This window comes from Hoplias malabaricus, unplaced genomic scaffold (genome assembly GCF_029633855.1).
Source record: "Hoplias malabaricus isolate fHopMal1 unplaced genomic scaffold, fHopMal1.hap1 scaffold_233, whole genome shotgun sequence".
NCBI classification, from domain to species: domain Eukaryota; kingdom Metazoa; phylum Chordata; class Actinopteri; order Characiformes; family Erythrinidae; genus Hoplias; species Hoplias malabaricus.
The window spans coordinates 39-27,691 of record NW_027100857.1 but is presented as its reverse complement, the minus strand read 5'-3'; the positions used below and the strand labels follow the sequence as shown (position 1 = coordinate 27,691).

The 27,653-nt window shown below is 44.2% G+C and overlaps 2 protein-coding genes across 3 annotated transcripts in view; both read left to right on the top strand.

Annotated features, from left to right (window-relative positions):
* Positions 1-14,594, top strand: part of mrc1a (mannose receptor, C type 1a) — a 36,931-nt gene extending 22,337 nt beyond the window's left edge. The window contains exons 20-32 of one of the 2 annotated variants that reach the window (XM_066658769.1): positions 361-500; positions 985-1,093; positions 1,175-1,347; positions 4,018-4,068; positions 4,296-4,328; positions 7,114-7,216; positions 7,532-7,764; positions 8,644-8,809; positions 11,146-11,298; positions 11,574-11,690; positions 11,933-12,094; positions 12,599-12,631; positions 13,601-14,594. In XM_066658769.1, the coding sequence (XP_066514866.1) occupies positions 361-500; positions 985-1,093; positions 1,175-1,347; positions 4,018-4,068; positions 4,296-4,328; positions 7,114-7,216; positions 7,532-7,764; positions 8,644-8,809; positions 11,146-11,298; positions 11,574-11,690; positions 11,933-12,094; positions 12,599-12,631; positions 13,601-13,836 (1,709 nt within the window). In that variant the 3' untranslated portion in view covers positions 13,837-14,594. The remainder of the gene's footprint in view (positions 1-360; positions 501-984; positions 1,094-1,174; positions 1,348-4,017; positions 4,069-4,295; positions 4,329-7,113; positions 7,217-7,531; positions 7,765-8,643; positions 8,810-11,145; positions 11,299-11,573; positions 11,691-11,932; positions 12,095-12,598; positions 12,632-13,600) is intronic. The other variant, XM_066658770.1, reaches the window with a different exon arrangement.
* A 1,895-nt stretch (positions 14,595-16,489) lies between these two features.
* Positions 16,490-27,394, top strand: LOC136681978 (zinc transporter ZIP12-like; the record flags this gene model as incomplete). Its single annotated transcript, XM_066658768.1, has 8 exons — positions 16,490-16,604; positions 19,679-19,933; positions 22,634-22,975; positions 23,242-23,449; positions 23,716-23,867; positions 25,891-26,062; positions 26,515-26,687; positions 27,242-27,394. Coding segments are annotated over exons 2-8 (1,386 nt in total), but the record flags the coding sequence as incomplete, so codon positions are not given.
* Positions 27,395-27,653: the final 259 nt, after the last annotated feature.

The following is a 27,653-nucleotide window of genomic DNA, read 5'->3' as shown; positions in this document are numbered from 1 at the left end:
ATACAGTGCTACAATTTGTTAAAGAAGCAATCAGCCAGTTTTACCACCAGCAGAAACGTAGCAGACGATATTCAAGTGACCATTTACTATTCATATATTTTTATCTGTACAGTGATAGTTACTTTGGAGTCCTTAAGTGTACCAGTTAATGCTCTCCAGAGTGGGTCTCCCACATGGGGGCGGCCTTTGATAAAGCTGTTTAGTGTATATGTATACATCTGACACATCCAGGCCACTAGGTGTCAGTATAATATCACTGAAAGGAAGTCATTGGAGAAAATGATGTACTGCTCCTGTTAATGTCTAACATTATTTTGAGGATAAGGCTGAAGATACATCATAACCATGTTTTTATCTCAGGATTCTGGAATGATATCAACTGTGGCGTGACGCTAGCCTCTATCTGTAAAAGAAGCAATAGTTTTGTCACCAGCACGGCAGTCCCTACCACTGCACCAACGGGCGGCTGTGCTCCTGAGTGGACATCTTTCCGGGGAAAAGTATGTAAACATTTAGGAACAGAAAGGCTTTGAAAGGTTATGTTGTGTCTCTGCACTTGCACATGTCACTGTAGTGAATACAAGGGATATTGACTCCTATCAGCTCTATGTCCCTCTAGGACTAGGCCTTGGTAAACAATCGTTTTGATTGGCACGATTGAAAGTGCTATTGCCGTAGTAACTGGACTAGCTGCGCTTGTTGTCTGTCGCCATGACGTTTTGGATTCTCATTAATGTATTACAGATTTGGTCACTGATCTGTATAGAATCCATCATTTATTCCAGGTCTGGACTGTGGTCAACCATTGGGTGATCCTGTCCTAGTCTGTCCTCACTAGTCTGTCTTACATGGGCAACTTTTGTGGAGGATTTAACTTCATTTAAAAAAAATATGAAAGTTTAAATCACAAGTTATGAACAAAAACACCCACACGTGAAGAATTACAGCTTCACTGTAAATGAACTTGTGTGAATTTCTTCCCAGTGTTACAAATTTGTAGGGAAGGGTAGTGAGAAAAACTGGCATGATGCTCGGGACTACTGTATTTCCCAAGGAGGCAATCTGGTGTCCATTCGGAGTGAAGCAGAACAAGGTAAATATATATCTAAAGGACTTCAAAAATGACTGCTTTCAGGTAGATCCCCCTTGGTCTAAATGTGGGTTTTTCTTTCAGCCTTCCTCACCACTATGATGCTCAGTGCATCTGATGACATGTGGATCGGACTGAATGATGTCAACTGGGAGATGCGCTTCCTCTGGACAGACGGGAAAGGTGTTGTGTTCACCAACTGGGCCAAAGGTCATCCGGTGTCAGTCCCAGATGGACGCAGGGCATTTGGATCGGATGCAAGTACCCTTCGTTTTTTAGGAACACATGATATTTTACTGATAATCACGGCACAAATCATAAATCACATTTGTTTATGTAGCAATGTCCTGTAGTGATTCTTCTCCATGGTATGAAACAGCTATGACACAGATACCCAGGGATCTAATAATAAATACATTTTAAACATGGCTGTTTCATTCAGGGAGTATTATACTATTTTAATCCTTAATAAAAAAAAAAATAATTAATACATCAATAAAAACAAACATATGAATATATACATATATATATATTCATACCACCCCCCCCCTTAATATACAATAATTAATTCATAATTATCAGTTTCACTTGGGGACAACTCAATCAATCTTTACTGGAATTAAAGAATGGATTGTGTTAATATATTCTGGTCAGGTACATACAGTGGTTGGACAATGAAAGTGAAACACCTGGTTTTAGACCACAATAATTTATTAGTGTGGTGTAGGGCCTCCTTTTGCAGCCAATACAGCGTCAGTTCGTCTTGGGAATGACATACACAAGTCCTGCACAGTGGTCAGAGGGATTTTAAGCCATTCTTCTTGCAGGATAGTGGCCAGGTCTCTACGTGATGCTGGTGGAGGAAAACGTTTCCTGACTCGCTCCTCCACAACACCCCAAAGTGGGTCAATAATATTTAGATCTGGTGACTGTGCAGGCCATGGGAGATGTTCAACTCACTTTCATGTTCATCCAACCAGTCTTTCACCAGTCTTGCTGTGTGTATTGGTGCATTGTCGTCCTGATACACGGCACCGCCTTCAGGACACAATGTTTGAACCATTGGATGCACATGGTCTTACTGGTGCAATGTGTGATTAATGAAGATTGGCCACCAGTCTGCTCCAATTTAGCCATGAAACCTCCCACACTACAATGACAGGTGTTTCAGTTTCATTGTCTAACCCCTGTATGTGTGTAGGCAACTTGTAATGTGACTCTAAAAATCTCTAGAATTATTTTCCCAGTAAAGCATCATGAAACATACAAAAGTCAGTTACTCTCTTTGTTCAAAGAACACAGATATTTTTACTAAATAAAGTGTGTTCCCGTGTCATAAATAACTAGGACACAGTGTGTGTGTGTGTGTGTGTGTGTGACAACCACCTGAACAGTGCTTTTTTGGACACTGTTTTCTTTCTGTTTTGTCTACTTCCTCCTCAAAGCAAAGGAGACCTTTATCCACTTTGTCCATAAAAGTCTGTAGTCCCTTTCACACATGCACAATAACCCAGAAAGCCTGCAACGTTTGTCCCAGATTTACACAGACTTTATCCCATTAGCGCCCTAGTACAGGCTTCGGGTAAAGTCAAAGTGACCGTATGTGTGAATGGAGTCAGTCATTTTCTGGAGCATTGCCCTGTAATTAAAGCTAGCACTGTGAGAGCACCACATATGCCTATAACACATGGAGGATTTCCCACTGCAAGAACACAACTGACACACAATCTACTGTGTGTTACTACTCCGGAGATTCTCTGGACTTTCTTTGGAGTTCATATGTGAACATGACTTGTATTAGGGATTCCATATTCTGCCCTGGAAGTTTGCCCTTCATTTCACACCCACCGATTCTGAACAATCTGGGCAGCGTATTCACAGAGCCATGCTAACCATACAAGTTATGATTGCAGAGGAACGTGGCATAGCTTTAGCAAAACACTCATGATTGTATTCAGACACTGGGAATTACTATTAAAACGTACTAAGAAGCTATTTATTTTCAAAATGTCAAAAATGCATCAGATTGTACATTGCTCCTTGCTTTATTCGTTCTCTTGACCGTTCCTAAGTGGCTGTGTAGTGCTAAGTCATGTCTGATCAAAAGTAATTAAAGCAATGTTAGTGTGAAGAAAAGGATAGCTACTTTTTAAGCTACTTTCGGGATTTCCGATTCTTTGTGAGTCATAGATACAAGAGAATGTTAAAAGTAGAAATGAACCTATGATTGGACAGAAGTACATCTACTCTGCTCTACTCTACTCTTTACCAGCGGAGGACTGGGAGGAACATTTCTGAGGAGGCTTTAGCTCAGTGTGTCCAGCTCATCCTTGTGCACTTTCAAATGACCATTCCGTCATAATTCCTTGCATCGGCATCGTCGCAGCTTCTTTTCTAATATGACACGTTTCTTCGTGCAGTCCTTCGTTGTACCTGAGCCATTCGTTTAAAGCTGGCACACCCCGTCTCAGCCAGTTTCAATGACTTCTTTACAGCGGTGATGTCATTTCTTTCAGAGTTTGGCCATGTAGTTGAGAGATGTCTGGATGATGGGTGGGATTAGCATTTTCCTGATTTGTCCATTCTTTAGCCATGTCTTCAGATGGCTGCCAGTGGTGGTCAGTGCGAGGAAAGGAAGCTGCGTTCTCTCTCAGTTTCTCCAAGGTGACAAATGGAGTGTGAGTGGTGAACACTCTGAAACGCACGTCACTGGAATTGTAGCCAACAAAGAACTAGGACTTGCTGCTCGGAAAATTCAGTCTTGTGTAAATCCGCTTCCAAAGGAAATAACCGGGTTTCCTGTCTTATATTAAAAAATGACAGAACTTATACATTTCACATTCTCAGTGTTTTCACCTCAATGAATGTTAGCCACATGCAAAGGTTCTTACGTCTAAATATCTCTTAATTACTTTTGTTTAACACAGGCTGATCAATACTTCTCGCAAATGTGGGACCATCACTACAGAAAGAAAAGGGTAGGTGTTCTGCACATCCACCCACACACTTGCCTATGATGTGGCCCACTCTAAAAACAAACTGCTTCTCATGAACGATTCTCATATTTCCCAGTTCTGTTCCTCATTGAGGAACAACATCTCCCACTTTTGCTCTGGACTCATGGGAGTTTCTCACAGATCTTCTTGAGCATTGTTCATTAAGTTCATCCCTGATCCTCATTGGCTTTTTTTTTTCTGCTTTTCAGACTGTGTGGTTTGAAGACGTAGACATTCCAAAGGTAGGTCTTCCATACGTCTGTTCACAACAATCACAACCCTCAGGTATTTTGCTCCGAAACATTTTCTCATGCTTTAAAGCGTGTCTGCAGCTGGAAAATGTCCTGGACGTGTTTTAATTCAAGGCTCTCCCTCTGGCCCTGTGAGGAAACATTAACAAACATTTTGCATAAATTCTTCTGTACTATCTTCAGACCTTGGAACGCTGTGTCAGTATGTGTTGCAGTGTTCTACCCGATTATGTTCTTTACATCAAGTTGCTGTGCTACATAATGTGCCTGCTAATCACATGTCAAGAAAATGCTGGGCTCCCAAGCGGCGCAGCCTTCTAGATGTGAGCTCTGTCACCAGAAGATTGCAGGTTCAATTCCAGGTGATGCCTCAGAGTGCAGCTCTCTGGATGAGTAGGACTTTGCCATCTTTGCCTGCGGCTAACCTGGAGAGTTTGAGATGTCTTCGACGAACCGAAGCAGTAGGCAGCTTGACGTTTCTCTGAGAAAGCCCATGTTCACCTTTCCCCTCCCGAGCCTAGAGGCACTCTGTGCGATTGGGGGAGAAAGTTCAAGAAAACCTGAACCGTGTCTCCTAGAACAGCATGAATTCACTGCTTAAAAGGACGAATGAATCCTTTTCACGTGTTGTGTGTGGTTCTTTAAAGAATTGTTCAAAAATACTTCTATACAGCACTAAAAAAATCATCCCACCATTGATTTGAGACGACAGAAACTGTGTGAAATTCTTTAACATGTGCTTCAATGCCCTTCATGAGCAAAGAAGTATAGAGGCAAAGAGACAGTTATCCTTTGGCAGCTGATGACTCGTGTAATGGAAGAATGGAAATATTGAAAGAGAAGTGTAGTGTAGTGCCATAATTTCATAAGTTCTGATTCAGCTTTTCTAGGATTTTGGTCTGTTTTGGATCTACTGTAAATCATATAAGATCATCTATTATTGACATTTTATTGATCACAAAGCAGTTTTCACAGCTCCAGGGACCTGGAGGTTGTGGGTTCGATTCCCGCTCCGGGTGACTGTCTGTGAGGAGTGTGGTGTGTTCTCCCTGTGTCTGCGTGGGTTTCCTCCGGGTGACTGTCTGTGAGGAGTGTGGTGTGTTCTCCCTGTGTCTGCGTGGGTTTCCTCCGGGTGACTGTCTGTGAGGAGTGTGGTGTGTTCTCTCTGTGTCTGCGTGGGTTTCCTCCGGGTGACTGTCTGTGAGGAGTGTGGCGTGTTCTCCCTGTGTCTGCGTGGGTTTCCTCCGGGTGACTGTCTGTGAGGAGTGTGGCGTGTTCTCTCTGTGTCTGCGTGGGTTTCCTCCGGGTGACTGTCTGTGAGGAGTGTGGCATGTTCTCTCTGTGTCTGCGTGGGTTTCCTCCGGGTGACTGTCTGTGAGGAGTGTGGTGTGTTCTCCCTGTGTCTGCGTGGGTTTCCTCCGGGTGACTGTCTGTGAGGAGTGTGGTGTGTTCTCTCTGTGTCTGCGTGGGTTTCCTCCGGGTGACTGTCTGTGAGGAGTGTGGCGTGTTCTCCCTGTGTCTGCGTGGGTTTCCTCCGGGTGACTGTCTGTGAGGAGTGTGGCGTGTTCTCTCTGTGTCTGCGTGGGTTTCCTCCGGGTGACTGTCTGTGAGGAGTGTGGCGTGTTCTCTCTGTGTCTGCGTGGGTTTCCTCCGGGTGACTGTCCGTGAGGAGTGTGGTGTGTTCTCCCTGTGTCTGCGTGGGTTTCCTCCGGGTGACTGTCTGTGAGGAGAGTGGTGTGTTCTCCCTGTGTCTGCGTGGGTTTCCTCCGGGTGACTGTCTGTGAGGAGTGTGGCGTGTTCTCCCTGTGTCCGCGTGGGTTTCCTCCGGGTGACTGTCTGTGAGGAGTGTGGTGTGTTCTCCCTGTGTCTGCATGGGTTTCCTCTGGGTGACTGTCTGTGAGGAGTGTGGTGTGTTCTCCCTGTGTCTGCATGGGTTTCCTCTGGGTGACTGTCTGTGAGGAGTGTGGTGTGTTCTCCCTGTGTCTGCATGGGTTTCCTCTGGGTGACTGTCTGTGAGGAGTGTGGTGTGTTCTCCCTGTGTCTGCGTGAGTTTCCTCCGAGTGCTCTGGTTTCCTCCCACAGTCCAAAAACACACGTTGGTAGGTGGATTGGCGACTCAAAAATGTCCGTAGGTGTGAGTGTGTGAGTGAATGTGTGTGTGTCTGTGTGTTGCCCTGTGAAGGACTGGCGCCCCCTCCAGGGTGTATTCCCACCTTGCGCCCAATGATTCCAGGTAGGCTCTGGACCCACCGCGACCCTGAACTGGATAAGCGGTTACAGATAATGGATGGATGGATGGAGTTATTGCACTGAACCCTTTATAACATTTACTTAAGTGGTATCAGTAGACATTGCATTACTAAATGGGACAATATACTAAACAGTCAGTGAACTATTAGAGGCACACTAATGGAGCAGTGGGACGCCAACCCCCTCGACGCCCAGGTACCAGTTTAGGGGTTATGTGACTTAATCAAAAGCACTCAGCTGTTGATGGATATTTACTGCCATTTCCGGGAATTGAACCAGTGACCCTCCAGTCTCAAGCTCCTTTAGCCTTAAGGCCACAGCTGCCCCCAATGCCGACATTAAGTAGAAGTGTTATAAGTATAGTAGGTCCAGTAACATCAACATGGTGCAAGAAAGCAAACTGCATAAGATTTTTATAAAACTCCTGCTTACAATATTTTTCTGTATGTCCTTTTGCCATGTTCTCTTACAAATGATTGCTTTCTTTAATGCGTGCAATGAATGACATCACTCCCACCATCTACAGTTTGACTGCGTGATAATAGTGAAGGAGCCGAACCATATTACAGGCATGTGGAAGGTGGAAGACTGCAGTGAGAAGCGAGGTTTCATCTGTAAGAGGAATATCGGTGAGTGAAAATGACTGTGCATTCTTGACTAGTCAGGACTTATACCCTCCGTTTATCCAGAATAACTTGCAATGATTTATTCATGTTCCAGTGTAAGGCTAAGAGGTGTGGTGTTAAGACTCCAGCTCAGGGATTCTTAATGATATAATGTAGTGTACGCACCCAGCTAGGAACTGAACCCCGTTTCCTGGGTAGAGGGCAGTGGTGTTACCCACTACACCACACCAAACAGCAACTACTACCTCCTACATATCCATGTATTTATAGCACAATGCCAATTCAAATATTCCCAATGTTGTGTGTGGTCTTCCTTAGACTCTCAGATACAGATTCCAGTGACAACTGTGTCACCAAAGGCATATTTTGCTTTGGGGAATAACTCATATAAGCTGCAGACAGAGAAGATGAGTTGGGATGAAGCCCGGAGGCAGTGTAAAGCAGATGATGCTGACTTAGCCAGCATCCTGGATTCCATCACCCAGGCTCTGTCCATCCTTAGGTTCAGCAAATTCAAGGAGCCAATATGGATTGGACTCAATAGCAACCTGGTAAGCTCACAGGCCGCTTTGTGAATTGAGAGCCTCTGAAAAAGTGATTTTAGAAAACTGCATGGCCAATGGTTTGTGGGTGTTTCTCCTGAAATGGAGGGGTGGTTTCCCAAACAGGGGTTAAGTCTAGTCCTTCACTACCCAGCATTTTGAATTGTGACTTATTTATTTACTTTTTTTACCATTTAAAAGAGGATATAGTCCAGGACTTGGCTTTATCCCGGTTTGGGAAACCACATCCAAGTGTTTTAATAAGTAGTTTGTCCCCACCCCATTCATTTGGGAAAGTGTTGCTCCAAATGCAATGGAAGATAGTTGTGAGAATTAAATTGCATTCAGGTTTAATAACATATAATAATGAGGTCAGCTGCTGATGTTGGACAATTAGTGCTGGATAACAAACACCAGCCCTACTCACCCCAAAGTACTGGAGGGTGCTCCATCATGCCACAGACAGCAGGTCTATTATTTTATATCCATTTAGCCCGTTGTAGGCACTGGGCAGTATGAACTTAACATCTTGTGTAGCTATTTCATTTTGTCTTATTCCATGGTGATTACACAAGCTGCACAAGGAGTGTCCCCAAACCTGGACATATATTGTGTATATATAGACACACATCATTAAGATCTCCCCCTGCCATGCACTTGTTTAAAAGCTCTTTGTCTTTGTCTCTGGGTTGTCGGTTATTGGCTCTGCAGTGGTGCTAATTATGTATATGTCTGTTTCTGTGCTTTAACTCTGCCTTTTTTTTTTACATCTGTGTTATGTCTTTATTTAATAAAAGCCCTATTTACACTTGCATCCAGCCTCCGCAACACACCTGTTACGTATACATGCCAGCTATATACGCATTGTGACTTTTATTTTGTTTGAAGACGGGTCAGCGCTATCGCTGGGTGGATAACTGGATGCTGCGCTACACTAAATGGGGAGCAGGGGAGCCCAAGAGAAACCTGGGTTGTGTGTACATTGACACAGATGGAACCTGGAAAACAGCAGAATGCAGCAACACCTACTACTCTCTCTGCAAGCGCTCCCCAGGTAACTCCAACTTCTCAGTACAAACACATGATTTCGATTCCAGATTATTTAAGATATAACATCCGCTTACAAAAGGTTTCTGTATAGTTGTCGACATACTGTAAGTTCCTAAAGTCATCAAAGGTGAGATATAAGTGGTGCACTATATTTTTCATGCCCTTTGTGGGAATATTTTGTAGCTTAAGTTGCTCAATAGTTTCGGAGGAAACGAAACGAAGAACAGCAGAGACAGACTAGACTTGGAAACTAAACAAAACGACGACATGGAAAACAATGACGGAGACTCAGCGGCGACAGACAGACTTGATAACATGACAGACTTGATAACATGGACTGAAACAGTACGAAGAACGAATGACCGACAAGAGGATGTGATACAAGGGGACTTAAATACTAAAAACAGACGAGACGCACCTGAGACAGATAATGAGAGGGGAGGGTAACAAATGAGACACAGACGAGGAGGCGGAACAAAGGCGGGACTAAGGCAGAGACATGGACAACAACAAACAGAGCCATGTGCTAAGAGAGCAGATGGCAGGGAAAACAGACACGACAGGACGAGGGTGTGATATTACAGGTGTTTTTTGTCTGGTAAATTTCTTATAATTCAGTGTATGAAGCTTGATCCTACCCCCCCCCCACCCTTCAATCAAAAAAAAGAAAAAAGAACAGTGCTTAGTGCAGTTTTCAGCTGAGTAAACATGACAGAGGCTCTATTCTGTAATTTTAAGATAAAAATACTACAAAGCGTTCCTGTAACCAGCTAAAAAACCAAAAAATCAATTTGTAAAGATTTCACTGACCCATTATAATGTGTTTTTTTTAAATATAAACAAATTTGATGTTGATGCATGCAACAGTTTCCACCAAAATTTTGTAGAGTGACTGTTATGAGTGATAAGTGCAATAGCCTTCATGTCAGCATGGTATGGGTGTACATCAGTGACCATATGCATATGTGAGAAGGTACCATTGATGTACATTGATCATCAGAGAAATATGCTGCCATCTACACTAGTCTTTTCCTGGGAAGTCCATGGTTATTTCAGCAAGTCATTACCAGGCCTCTTTCTGTATGTACTACAACAACATGGCTTTTTAGGGAAAGAGTGTGTGTGCTTGACTGGCCTTCCTGCAGTTGAGACCCGGATCAGAAACTGACTTTTGAGAAGCAAAAATTCCCACTGTTGCAAAACAATGTAATTAGAAGGAAAGCTGATATAACAGACCTGGAGGTTAGGGAACTGGGTTGTAACCAGAAGGTTGCCGGTTCGATCCCCAGAGCCGGCAGGTCATGACTGAAGTACCCTTGAGCAAGGCGCATATTGCTCCCTGGACACTGTGGCTAGGGCTGCTCATCGCGCCAGGCATGTGTGCTCACTGCCACCTAGTGTTCATTTGTGTGTGTGTAAATGTGTGTTTCACTGCACGGATTGGGCTAAACGTGGAGAATAAATTCGTCTGTGTGCAGCACATTGGGCAATAAATTGATTCTAATTCTAATTCTAATATAACATAGTAGTAAATATGCCTCAGTCCCAACTATTTTAAGTTGTTTGTAGGCGTCAAATTGTAGATTTATTGAAGTTTTTCAGTTAAAACATTGGATATCTTTTCCTTGTGTTGTACTTAGTTAAAACAATTCATTCATTCATTCATTATCTGTAACCCTTATCCAGTTCAGGGTCGCGGTGGGTCCAGAGCCTACCTGAAATCATTGGGCGCTAGGCGGGAAAACACCCTGGAGGGGGCACCAGTCCTTCACAGGGCAACACAGACACACACACACACACATTCACTCACACACTCATACCTACGGACACTTTGGAGTCGCCAATCCACCTACCAACGTGTGTTTTTGGACTGTGGGAGGAAACCGGAGCACCCGGAGGAAACCCACGCGGACACAGGGAGAACACACCACACTCCTCACAGACAGTCACCCGGAGGAAACCCACACAGACACAGAGAGAACACACCACACTCCTCCCAGACAGTCACCCGGAGCAGGAATCGAACCCACAACCTCCAGGTCCCTGGAGCTGTGTGACTGCGACACCTACCTGCTGCTCCACCATGCCACCTTAGTTAAAACAATTTTCAAGGGAATGAACATATCACAGATTCTTCGTTTTATTGCATTGTACAAAATGTCCCAGCTTTTCTGGAAATGGGGTTGTCGAGTTTATAGTGTTATTTTTCTCTTTTCTATTCTACAGTTTATTTGGAACCCAGGAGTATTGCTGTAAAAATGATTATATTATATTTTCATTTGAACTTTTTGAAGTGTGTTCTTGTTAAAAGCGTTGGTTCATTTTGTCCTTAATTTGTAGATATTGCTCCCACGGAGCCCCCTCAGCTTCCGGGAAACTGCCCAGAACCCAAGAGACACAAGACCTGGATTCCTTTCAGAGGACACTGCTATGCTTTCATGGTGTCCAGGAGTGAGAACTGGGCTCATGCCACAGTGGAGTGTATGAGAATAGGTAAGTCAGCACAATCACTTCAGATAGCTTTATGTAATGGAGGTCTTTGCATATTTTCTTTGGATTTTTTTTGTTTAGCTATATTTAGTCATAATTGAGAACAGACGTCCACAGTGCCTAACCTGGTTCTGACTGATGAGAGGAGATAAAGGGTGGGGTAGAGAGGGAATATAACCCTCAGCACTGAGCTGTGGAGCTAGAGCTCTGTTAAATACCTTTGGGATGAGATTCAGTGGAGGTTTTAACTAGAACTAATGACCCGCCTGTATTTACAGGTGCTTCTTTGTTGAGTGTGGAGGACATGATGGAAGCCCAGTTCATCCAGAAGAACCTTGAGATGCTTCAGGATGATTCGAAATCTTTCTGGATTGGGATGCACCGCAGCCACTCAGGTCCAGCAGCTCACCGTGGAGTAGTGCACTGCATTACACAGTGAAAAATGAAGCCTTAGCAATGAGATCAACCTATATCTAGATCTTATATCTGCTGTTTCCTGTTCTTTTTTTTTATTTGGTGTCAAATATAATTAACTCTGTATTTCCAGATTTTGGCAATTGTTCAAATAGTGAGAAAATCACTGCATCACTTTTGCAGTCTTCAGATATGCAAACTGGTGTGTGTGTGTGTGTCTCAGGTGAGTGGATGTGGATTGATAACATGGCAGTGGACTACACCAACTGGGCTCCTCGTGTTCCCAATACTTACGGTGACTGTGTGGAGGTCAGATCAGACACTGGCCTGTGGTTCAACACCCAGTGCAGTGGCTACAGGGCTTATATCTGCAAAACTGAAAAGGGTAAGTGTCACAAACCGCACACATGATTATACAAGAGAATATGGTGAAAAGGGTCAGTAAACTACCCTTTGTTTATTCCAAATCTAAGGCCCAGAAAGAGTGCGTGAATTGTATTTTTCCCGTGTTAACAAGTAAATATAATATTCATTGTGTTTGTGTTAATGTGTACACACTTTGCCTCATTAGAACTTCCATGTATTTTGGCCACTTGTTACAGGGGCATTTTACACACCTTCAAAGTTCAGTCTTAGAAGCATTTTCTGCTTCACAGTGCATTGGGTTTCGAATGTTTATTAGCATGATTTTCTCAGACTTCACACTTCTTAAATTTCGATTTACATGGAAATTAAATAAATAAACGGTGGTGTTTTACATTTGCACTTTAGTGCATACACACACACACACACACACACACACAGAAGATTTGATTAATCTTAGGTTAATCCATTTTCCTGCTAAACCTGCTTTTTACTTAAACCAGCTGTGGTCTTTGTGTTGTTCCAGTTGTACCACCAACTCAGAAGCAGCCAGATGTTGGTGAGTGAATCAGTCTAATCACCAATCTTTTAACGCCAGGAATACACTACAATTACAGATACGTTTTTCTATTATGGCCTTGTGCCCAGTGAGTCCAGGTCAGCTCCGGTCCCAATATGACCGTAAACCATATAAAGTGGTTACAGAAAATGAATGAATGAATGAAATGGATTGGTAAAATTTCGTAAGGCACACTGTAACTGCTCAATGTTCAACTTTCTCTTCCTTTGAACTCGAAAAATGGCCTAAAAATAGGGAAAAACAATTTCAAGTTTAACACCATTTTAAAAAATCTATTTTAATAAAAATGTATACCTTACCTGTGTTCTCCCTGTGTCTGCGTGGGTTTCCTCCGGGTGCTCCGGTTTCCTCCCACAGTCCAAAAACACACGTTGGTAGGTGGATTGGTGACTCAAAAGTGTCCGTAGGTGTGAGTGACTGGCGCCCCCTCCAGGGTGTATTCCTGCCTTGCGCCCAATGATTGCAGGTAGGTTCTGGACCCACCGCAATCCTAAATTGGATAAGCGCTTACAGATAATGAATGAATGAATGAAGGATACAGTACCTAGTATTCTATATAGTAATACCACGGCGGTCTCTCACTTTAGATGAGTGGTAAGTCCAGTGTGTGTTATGCCCCTCATGATTCTCTGGTGCCCTCTGTCTCTTGGGGGTTTATGGAGTTCCAATGCTGTCGTATTTCGTTGTGTTGTAGTTATTTTTCTTTTGTCTGTGTTTATGTGTTTCCCATTTTTTATGTTATCCACCCTGATGATATATTACTTTCTCTGTGGTCGCCCTCTTCAAGAGTGAAGCTGAGAGTTAGATCTGTTTTTGAAGAACTATGACTGCAGTGGTGGTTAACCTCAGCATGCTACACAATATTTATGAATATTACTTTGGTCAAGATACTTGATTATTATTATTATTATTATTCTTTTTCACCTCATAATGGATCTGTCTTTGCAGATCATCACATTGGCGAAGCCCCTCATGGCTATGCTGGCATTGTGGTAGCGGTGGTCTTGGTGATACTGGCTTTGGTGGGATTGGCTGCTTTCCTGTTCTACAAAAGGCCAACTATTCCAATGGTGGGGGAGTGCACCTTTGACAACACTCTCTACTTCAATAACCCGGCAAGATCTTCCAACACCGTTGACACCAAAGGACTGGTCGCTAACATTGAACAAAACGAGCATGCGTAACCCCTTCCTAACACACACAGTCACACGTACGTACACACACACACACACACACATACACACAATCACACATACATACATACGTAAAGAGCATTATACCGAACTGACACACAGGACAGGATAAGTACTTTACACAAGCTGCTCGATATCAGAAACAACCTGCATAACCCTTCAATTGCACACAGCTTGGGAAATCTTCAAAGACTAACATGACTTGGAATGGGAAGCCCTGGAGCACCTGCACATGAGCACAAGAGCACCAAACTTAAAGGCTAAACCCTCTGTGCTGTGGAGCAGTGGATCTGCGCTCTCTGTAGCAATGGAATTCCATCCAGTACCTTTGGAATGAGCTGGAACGACTTTCATGATCCACAATGAATCATCCAACACCAGTACCTGACCTCACTTATGCCCCTGTGGCTGAATGCAATCATATCATCACAGAAATGTTCCAACATGTTCCAAGAGATGAAGACAAATGACAAATGAGGACAAATATTTTTACTTTCAGAAGTAAACATGTTGGAGAAGCAGATGCCCACAGACTTTTGTCCATGTCGTGTGCAATGGCCGCTCGGTAAAATATGAACTGTTGACATTGGCTTCATTCAGTATTCAGATGTGTTTGTTATGAACAGTCAGAAATTGCATATTACGCAGTACATGCTCATCCCATGTATAGCACTGTATTCTTATATTCATAGCATCTAAAACTGTTTGTTCTTTCAGAGTTCCACTTCAAAGCTTTTAATTGTAAATAAATGTCTAAAAACTAATAGAAACTAATGTGTGGGGAATGCTTGGAACTTGGAACCTTGCTCAAGGCACCAAACCCCCAGCTGCTCCCTGGGCACCAGAAACCTCAGCTTCCCACAGCTCCAGGTGTGTGCTCACTGCCCCTAGTGCACTAGTGTGTGTGTGTGTGTGTTCACTGCCATGGACAGGTTAAATGTAGAAAACACATTTTGTTGTGCATTTTGCAATACAGAGACAAACATTTGCTTACTTCATTTCAAATACACTATAAATGTACAGGGCGGCACGGTGGCGCAGCAGGTAGTGTCGCAATCACACAGCTCCAGGGTTCTGGAGGTTGTGGGTTTGATTCCCGCTCCGGGTCACTGTCTGTGAGGAGTGTGGTGTGTTCTCCCTGTGTCTGTGTGGGTTTCCTTTGGGTGACTGTCCTGTCTGTGAGGAGTGTGGTGTGTTCTCCCTGTGTCTGCGTGGGTTTCCTCTGGGTGACTGTCTGTCAGGAGTGTGGTGTGTTCTCCCTGTGTCTGTGTGGGTTTCCTCTGGGTGACTGTCTGTGAGGAGTGTGGTGTGTTCTCCCTGTGTCTGTGTGGGTTTCCTCTGGGTGACTGTCTGTGAGGAGTGTGGTGTGTTCTCCCTGTGTCTGCGTGGGTTTCCTCCGGATGACTGTCTGTGAGGAGTGTGATGTGTTCTCCCTGTGTCTGCGTGGGTTTCCTCCGGGTGCTCCGGTTTCCTCCCACAGTCCAAAAACCCATGTTGGTAGGTGGATTGGCGACTCAAAAGTGTCCGTAGGTGTGTGAGTGAATGTGTGTGTTGCACTGTGAAGGACTGGTGCCCCCTCCAGGGTGTATTCCCGCATTGTGCCCAATGATTCCAGGGAGACTCTGGACCCACTGCGATCCTGAACTGGATAAGGGTTACAGATAATGAATGAATATTAATGTACACACACTGTAAAAGTGATTTTTTCATGTTTCCCCTTTAATATTACATCTCATTATTCAGCAACTTAATTTCAGTACTAATGAAAGTACCATTAATAGTAACACAATAACAACACTGAATTTAGACACATGCTCTATAAGACATACATTCATTCATTCATTGTCTGTAACCCTTATCCAGTTCAGGGTCGCGGTGGGTCCGGAGCCTACCTGGAATCATTGGGCGCAAAGCGGGAATACACCCTGGAGGGGGCCCTATAAGACATGACAAAACATAAAAACATTCCAGCTTCTTCAAACATACCTCAATTTCTCATCCCTGCACCTGCTAATTTAGCATTAATATAGTTTCACAATAGTCACTGAATAATAAAGCAGATCTAAAAAGGTTCGTATGAAATGAGAGTGTTTGATGATATGTGTGGCCACTTCATGTACTCTAGTGGCCACTCCGCCAGTGTATTTTGGATTGATTTTTTCATAAAAGCTGAGCTACGTAAGATTTGCTTCGTAAAACTGAAAGAAGTACCACTACGCCAGTTAAAGCGGGGAAAACGATTGCTAAATTTGAATGTCCTGCTGCAAGACACCCTGTAAAATAAATTAAACAGTCAGAGCTGTTGTGGATAACATCAGCTTATCATCTGGTTACCTGAGTAACATTAGTGACCTGAATATGGACACATCAGACTGACAAGCCCCATCGCCCCCTCTGGCGTCACCTGTGGTCAGAACTTTGTCACTTTGTCTGTAGTGGTGACGGGAGAGCTGAAAAGTTGACCTACCCCAGAACCCCCCCCCCCCCCACACACACACACAGTCCCCCTGTCTCTAGGACCTCCCCCTTGATCCCTGCACACTCATTGCTAAAATGAGGCTGATATCGCTATGGTAACCACCGACCTATGAGGCAGTGGCTACTAATCCTCTGAAAGTGGCACAAGCATATTTGCACATAAGAGGGTTTTTGACTCGTGTTCTGGAATCCCCTCCTTATTTGTCTCTAACTTCACGTCCTGAGCAAAGGGAAACATCTTTTCTTCAGCTGCACAAAGGCACAGTATCAGGAAGAGCAAGGTAGGTGATTCCAGAGAGTGTTTACATGAAGGTGTTTTACATTTGGGACCTGTGTTGCTCTGGATAAAGGTTTTGAAGAGCTCTGCTAATGTGTATGACTTTGTTTATTCTATAGTTAAGATCAGGAGTGGCTTCTTTGATCTTAAAATGGCTCACATCTCGTTTTATGTCAGTTCTGAAAAAGCCATTAAAACTTTTTTGTTTGTTCGTTTGTTTTTGTTTTGGTAGCGGACAGATTGTTGGATCCATGGTGTTTGTGTGTGTGTGTGTGTGTGTGTGTTTGCTCTAGGACAGTTCTGGCCGGCCATTGAGCAGTGATTAAGTAACTGAGAATGGTGGCGAGGGGAGTTAACCCATTAAAACCCAGGCTTGTTTTGCAGTTGTTAATAGTAATAGCTGTGTTTTACTACACAGATACTGCAGTGATTTTTCCCCCTCTGTAGTAACTTTTGTGAAGCTAATATATAGGTATATGTAGGTGTTTAGAGTAAGGAAATATGTGGACTCCAGATTCAACAGGTTAAGAGATTTTGTCTTTAACATAAACACAAACCAACACAGTCATGTTCCATTGCTGCAGCAGGAATTCTAATTCAAAAAGATACATAACATGATGTCATAAATCCATTAAATACGAATGATGAAGGGCTCTTAAATTACTGATATGAAACTTCCAAAATGCTGCAGCAGGTAGTGTCGCAGTCACACAGCTCCAGGGACCTAGAGGTTGTAGGTTCATATCCTGCTCCGGGTGACTGTCTGTGAGGAGTGTGGTGTGTTCTCCCTGTGTCTGCATGGGTTTCCCCCGGGTGACTGTCTGTGAGGATTGTGGTGTGTTATCCCAGTGTCTGCATGGGTTTCCCCCGGGTGACTGTCTGTGAGGAGTGTGGTGTGCTATCCCAGTGTCTGCATGGGTTTCCTACAGGTGCATTTTAAAACTGTCAATCTGAAATGGCTACCATGACCAGAGAAAAGAGCTCACTCCAAGATCCACATTAAACAGCCTGACTGAGGTTTGATCACATGACGCAGGACAAAGGCCTAGCTCTGTGAAGGAGTGTTGTCTAGTGTTATTTTGCCATAAGGACCAGAGGACGTTCCTTAAGCATTCCTCCAAAGCTTTAGGATAACAACATGAATGGATTTGAGTGTCTATGGCAAAGCCCTCTCCTGGGCAGGGAGGCCAAAAAACACTGAATTACAGCAGTTCTGTCAAGACAAATGGGCTTGAATTCCAGAACAGTATTGTGAGAAGCTTGCCAAGGCTGCACTAAGCATTTGGTTCAAGCCCTACAAACAAGTGTAAACTTCACTTCCACTGAGAGTCTGATACAGCAGAAAAACTTTTAATAAAAAGGGTCTCAGCTAATTTTGAAATGAAAATGGAAAGTACATGCTCTACTTTTACTAACACACTAAACAAATGTGCCTTTCGACTACGAATACCTTTAGCCTAGGTGTATGTAAACTCTTGATCACAACTGTACAATTGCTCCATTTAGAAGTGTGTTATGAAACACTGGCAGGTAATGGAGCCACTCTTGGAGGAGAAAAGTAAATGCCCGTTTCCGTTTAGTTAGTGGGCGGCACGGTGGTGCAGCAGGCAGTGTTCGCAGTCACACTGCTCCAGGAGCCTGGAGGTTGTGGGTTCGATTCCTGTCTGTGAGGAGTGTGGTGTGTTCTCCCTGTGTCCACGTGGGTTTCCTCCGGGTGCTCCGGTTTCCTCCCACGGTCCGAAAACACACGTTGGTAGGTGGATTGGTGACACCAAAGTGTCCGAGTGTGTGAGTGAATGTGTGTGTGTGTCTGTGTTGCCCTGTGAAGGACTGGCGCCCCCTCCAGGGTGTATTCCCACCTTGCGCCCAATGATTCCAGGTAGGCTCTGGACCCACCGTGACCCTGAACTGGATAAGGGTTACAGATAATGAATGAATGAATGTTTAGTTAGTTAACAGTTGCCCAAATTATCTAGCATTACACTGAGGGATGGGGAAAGGAGGAGCAGCCAGAGAAAGGAAGGGCTTCATAAGTACTATAACTAGGGAATGATGCTTAGTCAAGTCAAGTCGTATTTTATTGTCGATTCTTCATATGTACAAGACGCACAAAGATTTGAAATTACTTTACTCTCCTCTCCAAGCTGCAGTTAACATTAACAAAATACAGTAAATTCAACTAAACTAAGTTCATAAATATATGAAAGTGAACAAACAGAAGACAAGTGAAGGACATATGATACAAACGGGCTCACTGATAGTGGGACACTGACTAAAGACAATAACCTGATTGGGAGGTAGTGGATGTACAAGGCAATGTAAACAATAGTGAATAGTGAACTGAATAAAGTGTACGAGTGCATACCGTCTCTATTAAAGAGTCACGGTTAGGTACCGATGAGGAGATTAAGTGGAAGTGATAGTACCACTATAAACAGGACCCGTGTAAACAGTAGTGCAGATATAGAGGCTGGTTAAAGTGATTGAGTGCCTGCCTGTTTTTCAGAGTCACAGTTGGGTATTGATGGTAATTGATGAGGGAGTTATCAGGACATGACAGTGTCATTTTAACACTAGTGCAGGCATTTGGGTGTAAAAGCTAGGAGTGTAGCACAATTCTAAAGGGAAACCCTATTCACTGCTTCAGTTTGGGGGCAAACAGGGAAAACTGACACAAGCTGGTCATCCAGACTGGTGTGTGGTGCTCTTCAGTGCTTATGTGATTGTTATTAAGTCTGTGTAGGTATTCTTCCAGTAAATAGTTTCAAACACACTAACCCTTTCTTCCTCCATTTTGCAAACTTGGAGTCAGTCTAAGAGTTGTGTGTGTGTGTGTGTGTGTGTGTGGAGCTCATTAGTGTTGTAGGGGCCTCTCTGTCCTCCTGCTGTTTCTGAGGCCATTAGAAACCCCCTTAATTACAATGTATTCAAAAGAAACGTACCCTCTCTCTTTCTCTCTCCTCTCCATGTGCTATGGTTTGTCACTTGCTCATTCTCAGCTACTTTACTTTAAATATTACCAGCCACCTATTTGTGATTAAACTGTATTCTTCTCCCTGGTTTCTGTCTTCTGTACAGGGTGGTGTTTGGTTAGTGTCTGTGTGTGTGTGTGTGTGTGTGAGTGTGTATGCATGTGTGTTTGCTGAAATGCGTGGGCTATGTAGGCCGTGGACGCTGCTGGGGTTTCTCAGTGCTCTGAGTAGCTGCTTGCCCTCTGTAACGGGAGATCAGGTGAACTTGCGAAGGACAGACGTGGGTGCACTGGTCAGTGAGGTCTTCAGAGTTGTACAGTGCCCAGAACGCATCGGTGGAAGCCAGCAGCTCTGTGAGGAGGTAAGAGACAACTTTCTGAACATGTAAGTGATAAATGAGAAACCAAACTGATTTTCTCAGCTTTATGCAAATCTATTGAGTCTGCTTATCCAGTTCAGGGTCGCGGTGGGTCTGGAACCTACCTGGAATCACTGGGCGCAAGTGGGTACACACCCTGGAGGGGGCGCCAGTCCTTCACAGGGCAACACACACTCTCACACATTCACTCACACGCTCACACTTACAGACATTGTTGAGTTGCCAGTCCATCTACCAACGGGTATTTTTGGACTGTGGGAGAAAACCCACACAGACACAGGGAGAACACACCACACTCCTCACAGACAGTCACCCGGAGGAGACCCACGCAGACACAGGGAGAACACACCACACTCCTCACAGTCAGTCACCCGGAGGAGACCCACACAGACACAGGGAGAACACACCACACTCCTCACAGACAGTCACCCGGAGGAGACCCACACGGACACAGGGAGAACACACCACACTCCTCACAGACAGTCACCCGGAGGAGACCCACACAGACACAGGGAGAACACACCACACTCCTCACAGACAGTCACCCGGAGGAGACCCACACGGACACAGGGAGAACACACCACACTCCTCACAGACAGTCACCCGGAGTGGGGCTTGAACCAACAACCTCCAGGTCCCTGGACTTGTGTGAATGCAACACTACCCGCTGCGACACTGTGCCGTTCCATTCATCATCTGCCCGGAATCACTGGGCACAAGGCAAAAACACACCCCTGGAGTGCCCTTGAGCAAGACGCCTAACCCCCAAATGCTCCCCAGGTGCAGAGGATGGCTGCTCTCCACTCTGTGTGTGTGTGTTCACTGCCCCTAATTTCTAGTGTGAGTGTGTGTTTGCTCACTGTCACGGATCAGCTAATGCTGAGGTCACATTTCACAGTATAGTTGTACAATTATCATAAAGCGTGTCACTAACTGGTAGCTGCAATCTGTAATGGAGAAAAGCACAACCACATTTTAGAGACAGCCTCATGCTCAGTAGCCAGTGTGTGTTTTAGTGTTATGTGAAATGAGTTCCACAAATGATTCATTCAGATTTTGTCAGATTTTGCCAGTGACTTTTAATTGTTACTGTAGCTTTAAGCTTTATGTTTATAGTTCTGTCCATGTTCAAATAAATAGAGTGTCAAATAAGAGTCTCATCTTGTATGAGCAGAAATACCTGCCCAGTGATGGTGCCAAGATGGCCGCCACAAGGGCATTCCTGTATAGGGTGACCAGACGTCCTCTTTTACCCGGACATGTCCTCTTTTTTAGACTTTAATAAATGTCCGGGAGGAATTTCACAAACGCCCGGGATTTTGTTTTTCTAGAGCTTACATAGAACTTCGAGAAGTTCCGTTCACAAACTAGTCCCGCCCTCCCCTACTCCGATTGATTCGCTTGAGACGATTGGACGGTCTGACTGTAGCGCTACCGTTATTGGTCGATAACCTTCTCTGTAAACATTTAATTGGTCAGTCTGCACGTCAGTAGTCCTTGTTTACGTCATTCAACGCTAATGTACCTACCCTCGTCTTGAGCAGCTATGCTGAAACGTAAATGTAAGTTCTCGGATGAATTAAAAAAGAAATTCCCATGTTTCCCCATGTGTAGCAAATAAAGGTTTAAAGGACCTAAGAGCACACACAGGTTCAGCTAAGCATTACAATGGCAGCGAGGGGTGAGAGCTCATCACCCCCCCCCCCCCACCGGGGGGCGTGTCCTCTTTTCCACCATTTCAGAAGCAAAGATGTACCTTTAGAAACCTAACATGATGTACACATTAAACATTTAATATCCAGAAATAAGGCTTTACATTTTCAGTGCAGATATATTGGAGTAAGTGGAGCAAAACAAGGACAATGGGCACAGAGAAATTAGTGAAAATATTAACATGGTAGAAACGGGATTGAAAAAAGTGAAAACAAAGCAAAAATGACTAACTCCTAGGCACTTGCACTTGAAAGTAAACAGAGGCTCATTCTCCACGGAGGCTGAAACCAGTCGTTCTGAACTGGGCCGTTTAGACAGAGGGAGAAAGTGCTGAGGTGTTTGATCCGTGTGGTATTTTGACCATAGTGTGTCTCATTCATTATGACGCCAGCAGTGTGTTCACTTGTGGAAAAATAGTAAAGCAAAGTAGTACCTCCCCCTTTAAATATGCAAATGCTGAACATTTTCAGAAACATTTTCAGTAAGAACGATAGGACTATACAGACATTTTTACCTTTTTTTCCTGCTGAGTGTTTAAATACGTGTGTGAGTGTATGTGTAGAGACTGTTAGCCTAGCTGCCAGTGTGCTGAATTGTGTGATATATGAACAAAATACCTCCAGGAGTCACACTGTGAATGGCACTTTACAGTTTACATTTTTTGGTCAAAGAATCACAAGAGGAATTCCTGGAATGCAGACAAGTACTTTAAACAAAGTTGAGTGTGTGTGTGTGTGTGTGTGTGTGTGAAAGAGAGAGAGAGAGAGAGAGAGAGAGAGAGAGAGAGAGAGAGAGAGAGATTAACTGAGTGCTAAGGCTGTCGACTAATCTCAAAACCCGGCACAGTGCCATGCTTCACAGACACAGGCAAAGAGGCCTATTGTGTGTGTTTGTTTATGTGTGTGTGTGTGTGTCTGTGATAAGGTGGAGCATCTCCTCATCCTGTGCTTTTTCTTTTCATGCTCATAGTGCCTCTCCGGAAAGCAGGTACTCTCAGTACTGGAGGATGATGAGAAAGACTACATTAGTAAAGAGGACTACCTTAAGATTTCCACCGTGCTCCTCTATTACATCATCAACATGAGACAGCTCTGCTCCTCCAGTGTCATGTCTTCATCACTCTCCTCCTCCTCCTCCTCCTCTGCTACCACTTCTCCCTCTCCAAATTTCTCCCACTGTCTCCAGTCTCTGACTGCACTCCACCCACAGGAGGATGGGGGTTTCCTCTCAGCCAATGAGACGGAGAGCATCTTGCAGGTCATCAACCAGAACTACCAGCCACAGGAGGAACCCGCCTCCAAATTCACACAGGTTAATGCTCACATCAATTTTAATTTCAGTTCAATAAGCTTTATTGGCATGACCATATTTACATACAGTATTGCCCCAAAGCATTAATGCAACAATATTGATTATTTAAAAGAAAATAATAAATAATAATTAACACTGACTTTGTGAACTTCTCTCTAAATTGTACACCCCTCATTGGGCATGGTGACCTTGGGCTTATGTTGCTTTACTCATCAGGCATTTGCTCCCATCCACAAGAGACTGAACGCAGGCTGTTGTGTTCTCAGTGTGTCGATGCAGCTCACCTGATGAAGGATGTGGGAGTGATGGACAACAGAGGTGTGAACTCCTCCTCTGTTCCTCGACTGGCAGCAGCTGTCATTTATCACCTCCGCTCGGGTCACTGCGTGAGCAAAAGAAACCTCCCCTCACCTGCTTTCTTCACTGACTACATCTTCCAGTCTCTCAACCGCACCAGCAACCTGCATATCGTGGGTAAACAGACACACACACACACACACACACACACACACACTCAGAAACAATGTGAAAAGTGGTGCACCAAGTCTTCAGTGTAGAACATATTCTGATTACATTGAACCATATTAAGTTTAGTGAAGTCAGGTTTGGATGAGCTCTGGATCATGAACTCCATTCCAAATGATCCCAGAGGTACTGGACTTCCACCACTCCACTCCAGAACACCGTTCCAGTGGTTCACAGTCATTTATGTATATTCATGTTGTTCATCTTCTATTCAGATTTGGAGCAGTTATTGAGCCAGCTTGGTGTCGGAGGAGGCGTGCCTCATAACTCGAATGGCAGGGAGAGGCGGAGCACTACAGGCCTCATCCCAAACTTACCAGACACGTGCAGCCAGGAGTTAATGAAAGGATCCAGGGACTGGACACAGGTGCGGTGATGGTTAATATTCAGTTGTCAAAGTGAGAGGAACAGTCTGGAACAAGTGTGTTAAGTACATGTCTGCTGTATTCAGCTCACATTAGATTTGCAAGCTGATTTGAATTTCATTCATTCATTCATTATCTGTAAGCTCTTATCCAGTTCAGGGGCGCGGTGGGTCTAGAGCCTACCTGGAATCATTGGGCGCAAGGTGGGAATACACCCTGGAGGGGGCGCCAGTCCTTCACAGAGCAAAACAGACACACACACACACACACACACACACACACTCACTCACACCTACGGACACTTTTAAGTTGCCAATCCACCTACCAACGTGTGTTTTTGGACTGTGGGAGGAAACCGGAGCACCCGGAGGAAACCCACGCAGACACAGGGAGAACACACCAACTCCTCACAGACAGTCACCCGGAGGAAACCCACGCAGACACAGGGAGAACACACCACACTCCTCACAGGCAGTCACCCGGAGGAAACCCACGCAGACACAGGGAGAACACACCACACTCCTCACAGACAGTCACCCGGAGGAAACCCACGCGGACACAGGGAGAACACACCACACTCCTCACAGACAGTCACCCGGAGGAAACCCACGCGGACACAGGGAGAACACACCACACTCCTCACAGACAGTCACCCGGAGCGAGAATCGAACCCACAACCTCCATGTCCCTGGAGCTGTGTGACTATGACACTACCTGCTGCGCCACCGTGCTGCCTTTGATTTGAATTTGAGCAAGGTATTACAAAAAGACTGGAAGCTTTATTACATGATGTTCATGGCCAAACAACTTCATCCACAAGAAATTCACCCAGTCATGCCTTTATGGACCTTGCAGTCATGCTGTCATGCAGTCACAAAAGGGCCTTCCTCAAACTGTTCCTACAGAGTTCAGTGGCACCACTCTGTCTGAACACACAGAGTCCTGACCTCAACCCCATCAAACACCTTAGGGATAAACTTTACTGAACAAAAATATAAACACAGATCCAAAGATCCAAGCTTTTTTCTCTCAAATATTGTTCAGACATTTAAATTTGTGTTAGTGATCACTCTTCCTTTGCCGAGACAATCCATCCCCCTCACCGGTGTGGCATATTAAGATGCTGATTAGACAGCATTATTATTGCACAGGTGTGCCTTAGGCCGGCCACAATATAAGGCCGATCTTAAATGTGCAGTTTTATCACACAGCACAATGCCACAGATGTCGTAAGCGTTGAGGGAGTTGTAGTTGGCTGCTGACTGCAGGAATGTCCACCGGAGCTGTTGCCTGTGAATTTCTCTACCGTAATCCGTCTCCAAAGGTGTTTCAGAGAGTTTGGCAGTACACCCAACTGGCCTCACAACTTCAGACCACGTGTAACCACACCAGCCCAGGACCTCCACATCCAGCCTCTTCATCTGGGAACAGCCCCCCGCACAGCTGCAGCAACAGTCGGTTTACACGACCAAAGACAGCTGTCAGAAATCTCCATCTGACTTCAGTGCGTCGTCGTTTATGACTTGAGTGGGTAAATGCTCTTATTCAATGGCGTATGGCATGTTGGAGAGGTGTTCTCTTTACAGATGAATCCCAGTTTTCACTGCACAGGGCAGATGGCAGACTGTGTGTATGGTGTGGTGTGGGTGAGCGCTTCACTGGTGTCAGCGTTGTGAATGGAGTGGCCCTTGGTGGCGGTGGGGTTATGGTACGGACAGGTGTGTGTTATAGACAAAGAACACAGGTGCGTTTTATTGATGGCATTTTGAATACAGAGAGACACCGTGACTAGTGTTGTGCCATTCATCCACAACCATCACCTCATGCTGCAGCATGATGTCTGCACTGCCTCTGAAGAGGAGTGGACCAACACTGCACAGGCCACAATCAACAACCTGGTCGACTCTATTGACTGATAAAGCCTGATTCTGAAAGTAAAGATCTTGCATGAAAGCTGAACTAATAACAAATAACATATAAATGGTGCTTGTATTAATGGTTCTGTTTCTAAACCCCTTCTCACAGATGTGTTTTTCAGCCAGTCAGCTGCTGGATATCTTTGTCCTGGATTCCCACTCTCCCATCTCCAAAGATCACTTCAGACACATCTGTCCAGCCATCATTCAGCAGCTGCTGGGTGACGCCTGTGAGCCCTCACAGTCCACAGCCAAGGGATCTCCCCCCACCAACATCGAGAGTAAGATCCTTACTTATTTTTAACTTAGTTAATTACAGTAGAAAAAATGTAGGAAATGTTTAAAATAATTAACTTTAATATATTCTTAGAAAAATCAGCTAGATTTTTATATACAAATGGCCAACTTGAGCACTTCATTCAAATTCTACTTTCTAAGTTAATGTCTACGTTTCTTATATAATAATAAATCAAGAAGAAGAATAGAATAATCTCTGTTCTAATTTCTTCATAGTTTTACTTCAGTTTGCAGATGAATTTTGTACATTCCTACTGGATCACAAACTAGAATTATTGTTATCATTACATCACCCTCTCTCTCTCTCTCTCTCTCTCTCTCTCTCTCTCTCTCTCTCTCTCTCTCTCTCTCTCTCTCTCTCTCTCTCTCTCCCTCTGTCTCTCTCTCTCTCTCTCGTCTCTCTCTCTCTCTCTCTCTCTCTCTCTCTCTCCTGAAGGATATGGTTACAGTACAGTTGCAGTGCTGCTGATCACAGTGGGCTCTATGCTGGGAATATGTCTGATCTTTTTTAATTCCTGTCCGGAGACTTATGCTCTCATCCTCCAGCTGTTTGTGGGCCTGGCTGTGGGAACACTATCAGGAGACGCTCTTCTCCATCTGATACCAGAGGTAGCACCTCCAACACTAATATCACTAACAAGTACTATTCTATTTTTCTGACATACTGAATTAGGGGTTTTCATTAGCTGTCAGTTATAATCATCAAATTAAAGAAATAAACACTTGAAATATATCAGTCTGTGTGTAATGAATGATTATAATAAACAAGTTTCACTTTTTGAATGGAATTACTGAAATAAATCAAGTTTTTCATGATATTCTAAATTTATGACCAGCACCTGTAGATTAATTGGGCACAAGGCAGGAACACACCCTGGAAACCAGAACACCTGGTAGAAACCCGTGCAGACACAGGGAGAACACACCTAACTCCTGAACCAGGAGAGTTCCTGTAGCTGTGAGGCAGAGGACTTTTTAGCAGTGTTCATCAAAGTCAAGCCTTTTTAAGTTGTGTATGTGACTAAAATAAGATGAAACACGTGTTCTCACTTTAGACTTCCCACTATGCACTGCATTGTCTGCTACATTACTGTAAATCAGTGCACTGTTCTAAGGTTACTGAGTTTTGTTTTCTTAGCATTTTTTAAAATCTATTTTTAAAGATCCTTGGTCTTCATGATGTTAGTCATCATGAAGATCCTGACCTGAGGGAAGAGAAGGATTATCTTTGGAAGATCGTGGGCATTCTCGCTGGGATCTATGGCTTCTTCCTGATAGAGAGAACCTTCTCATTTGTGATTTCATCTCGTGGGCATGTGAGTCTTTCCAAAAAACTTTTCTCATTGTCATATTCAAGGCTAGAAAATCAGCTTTATATTTCAACAGCCATTACGCCCCCCCCCCCCCCCCCCCCTCTCTCTCTCTCTCTCTGTGTGCATACGTATATTATTATGCAAAATACTAAATTTTAATTCATTCATTCATCATCTGTAAGCGCTTATACAGTTCAGGGTCACGGTGGGTCCAGGAGCACCACACTCCTCACAGACAGTCACTTGGAGGAAACCCACGCAG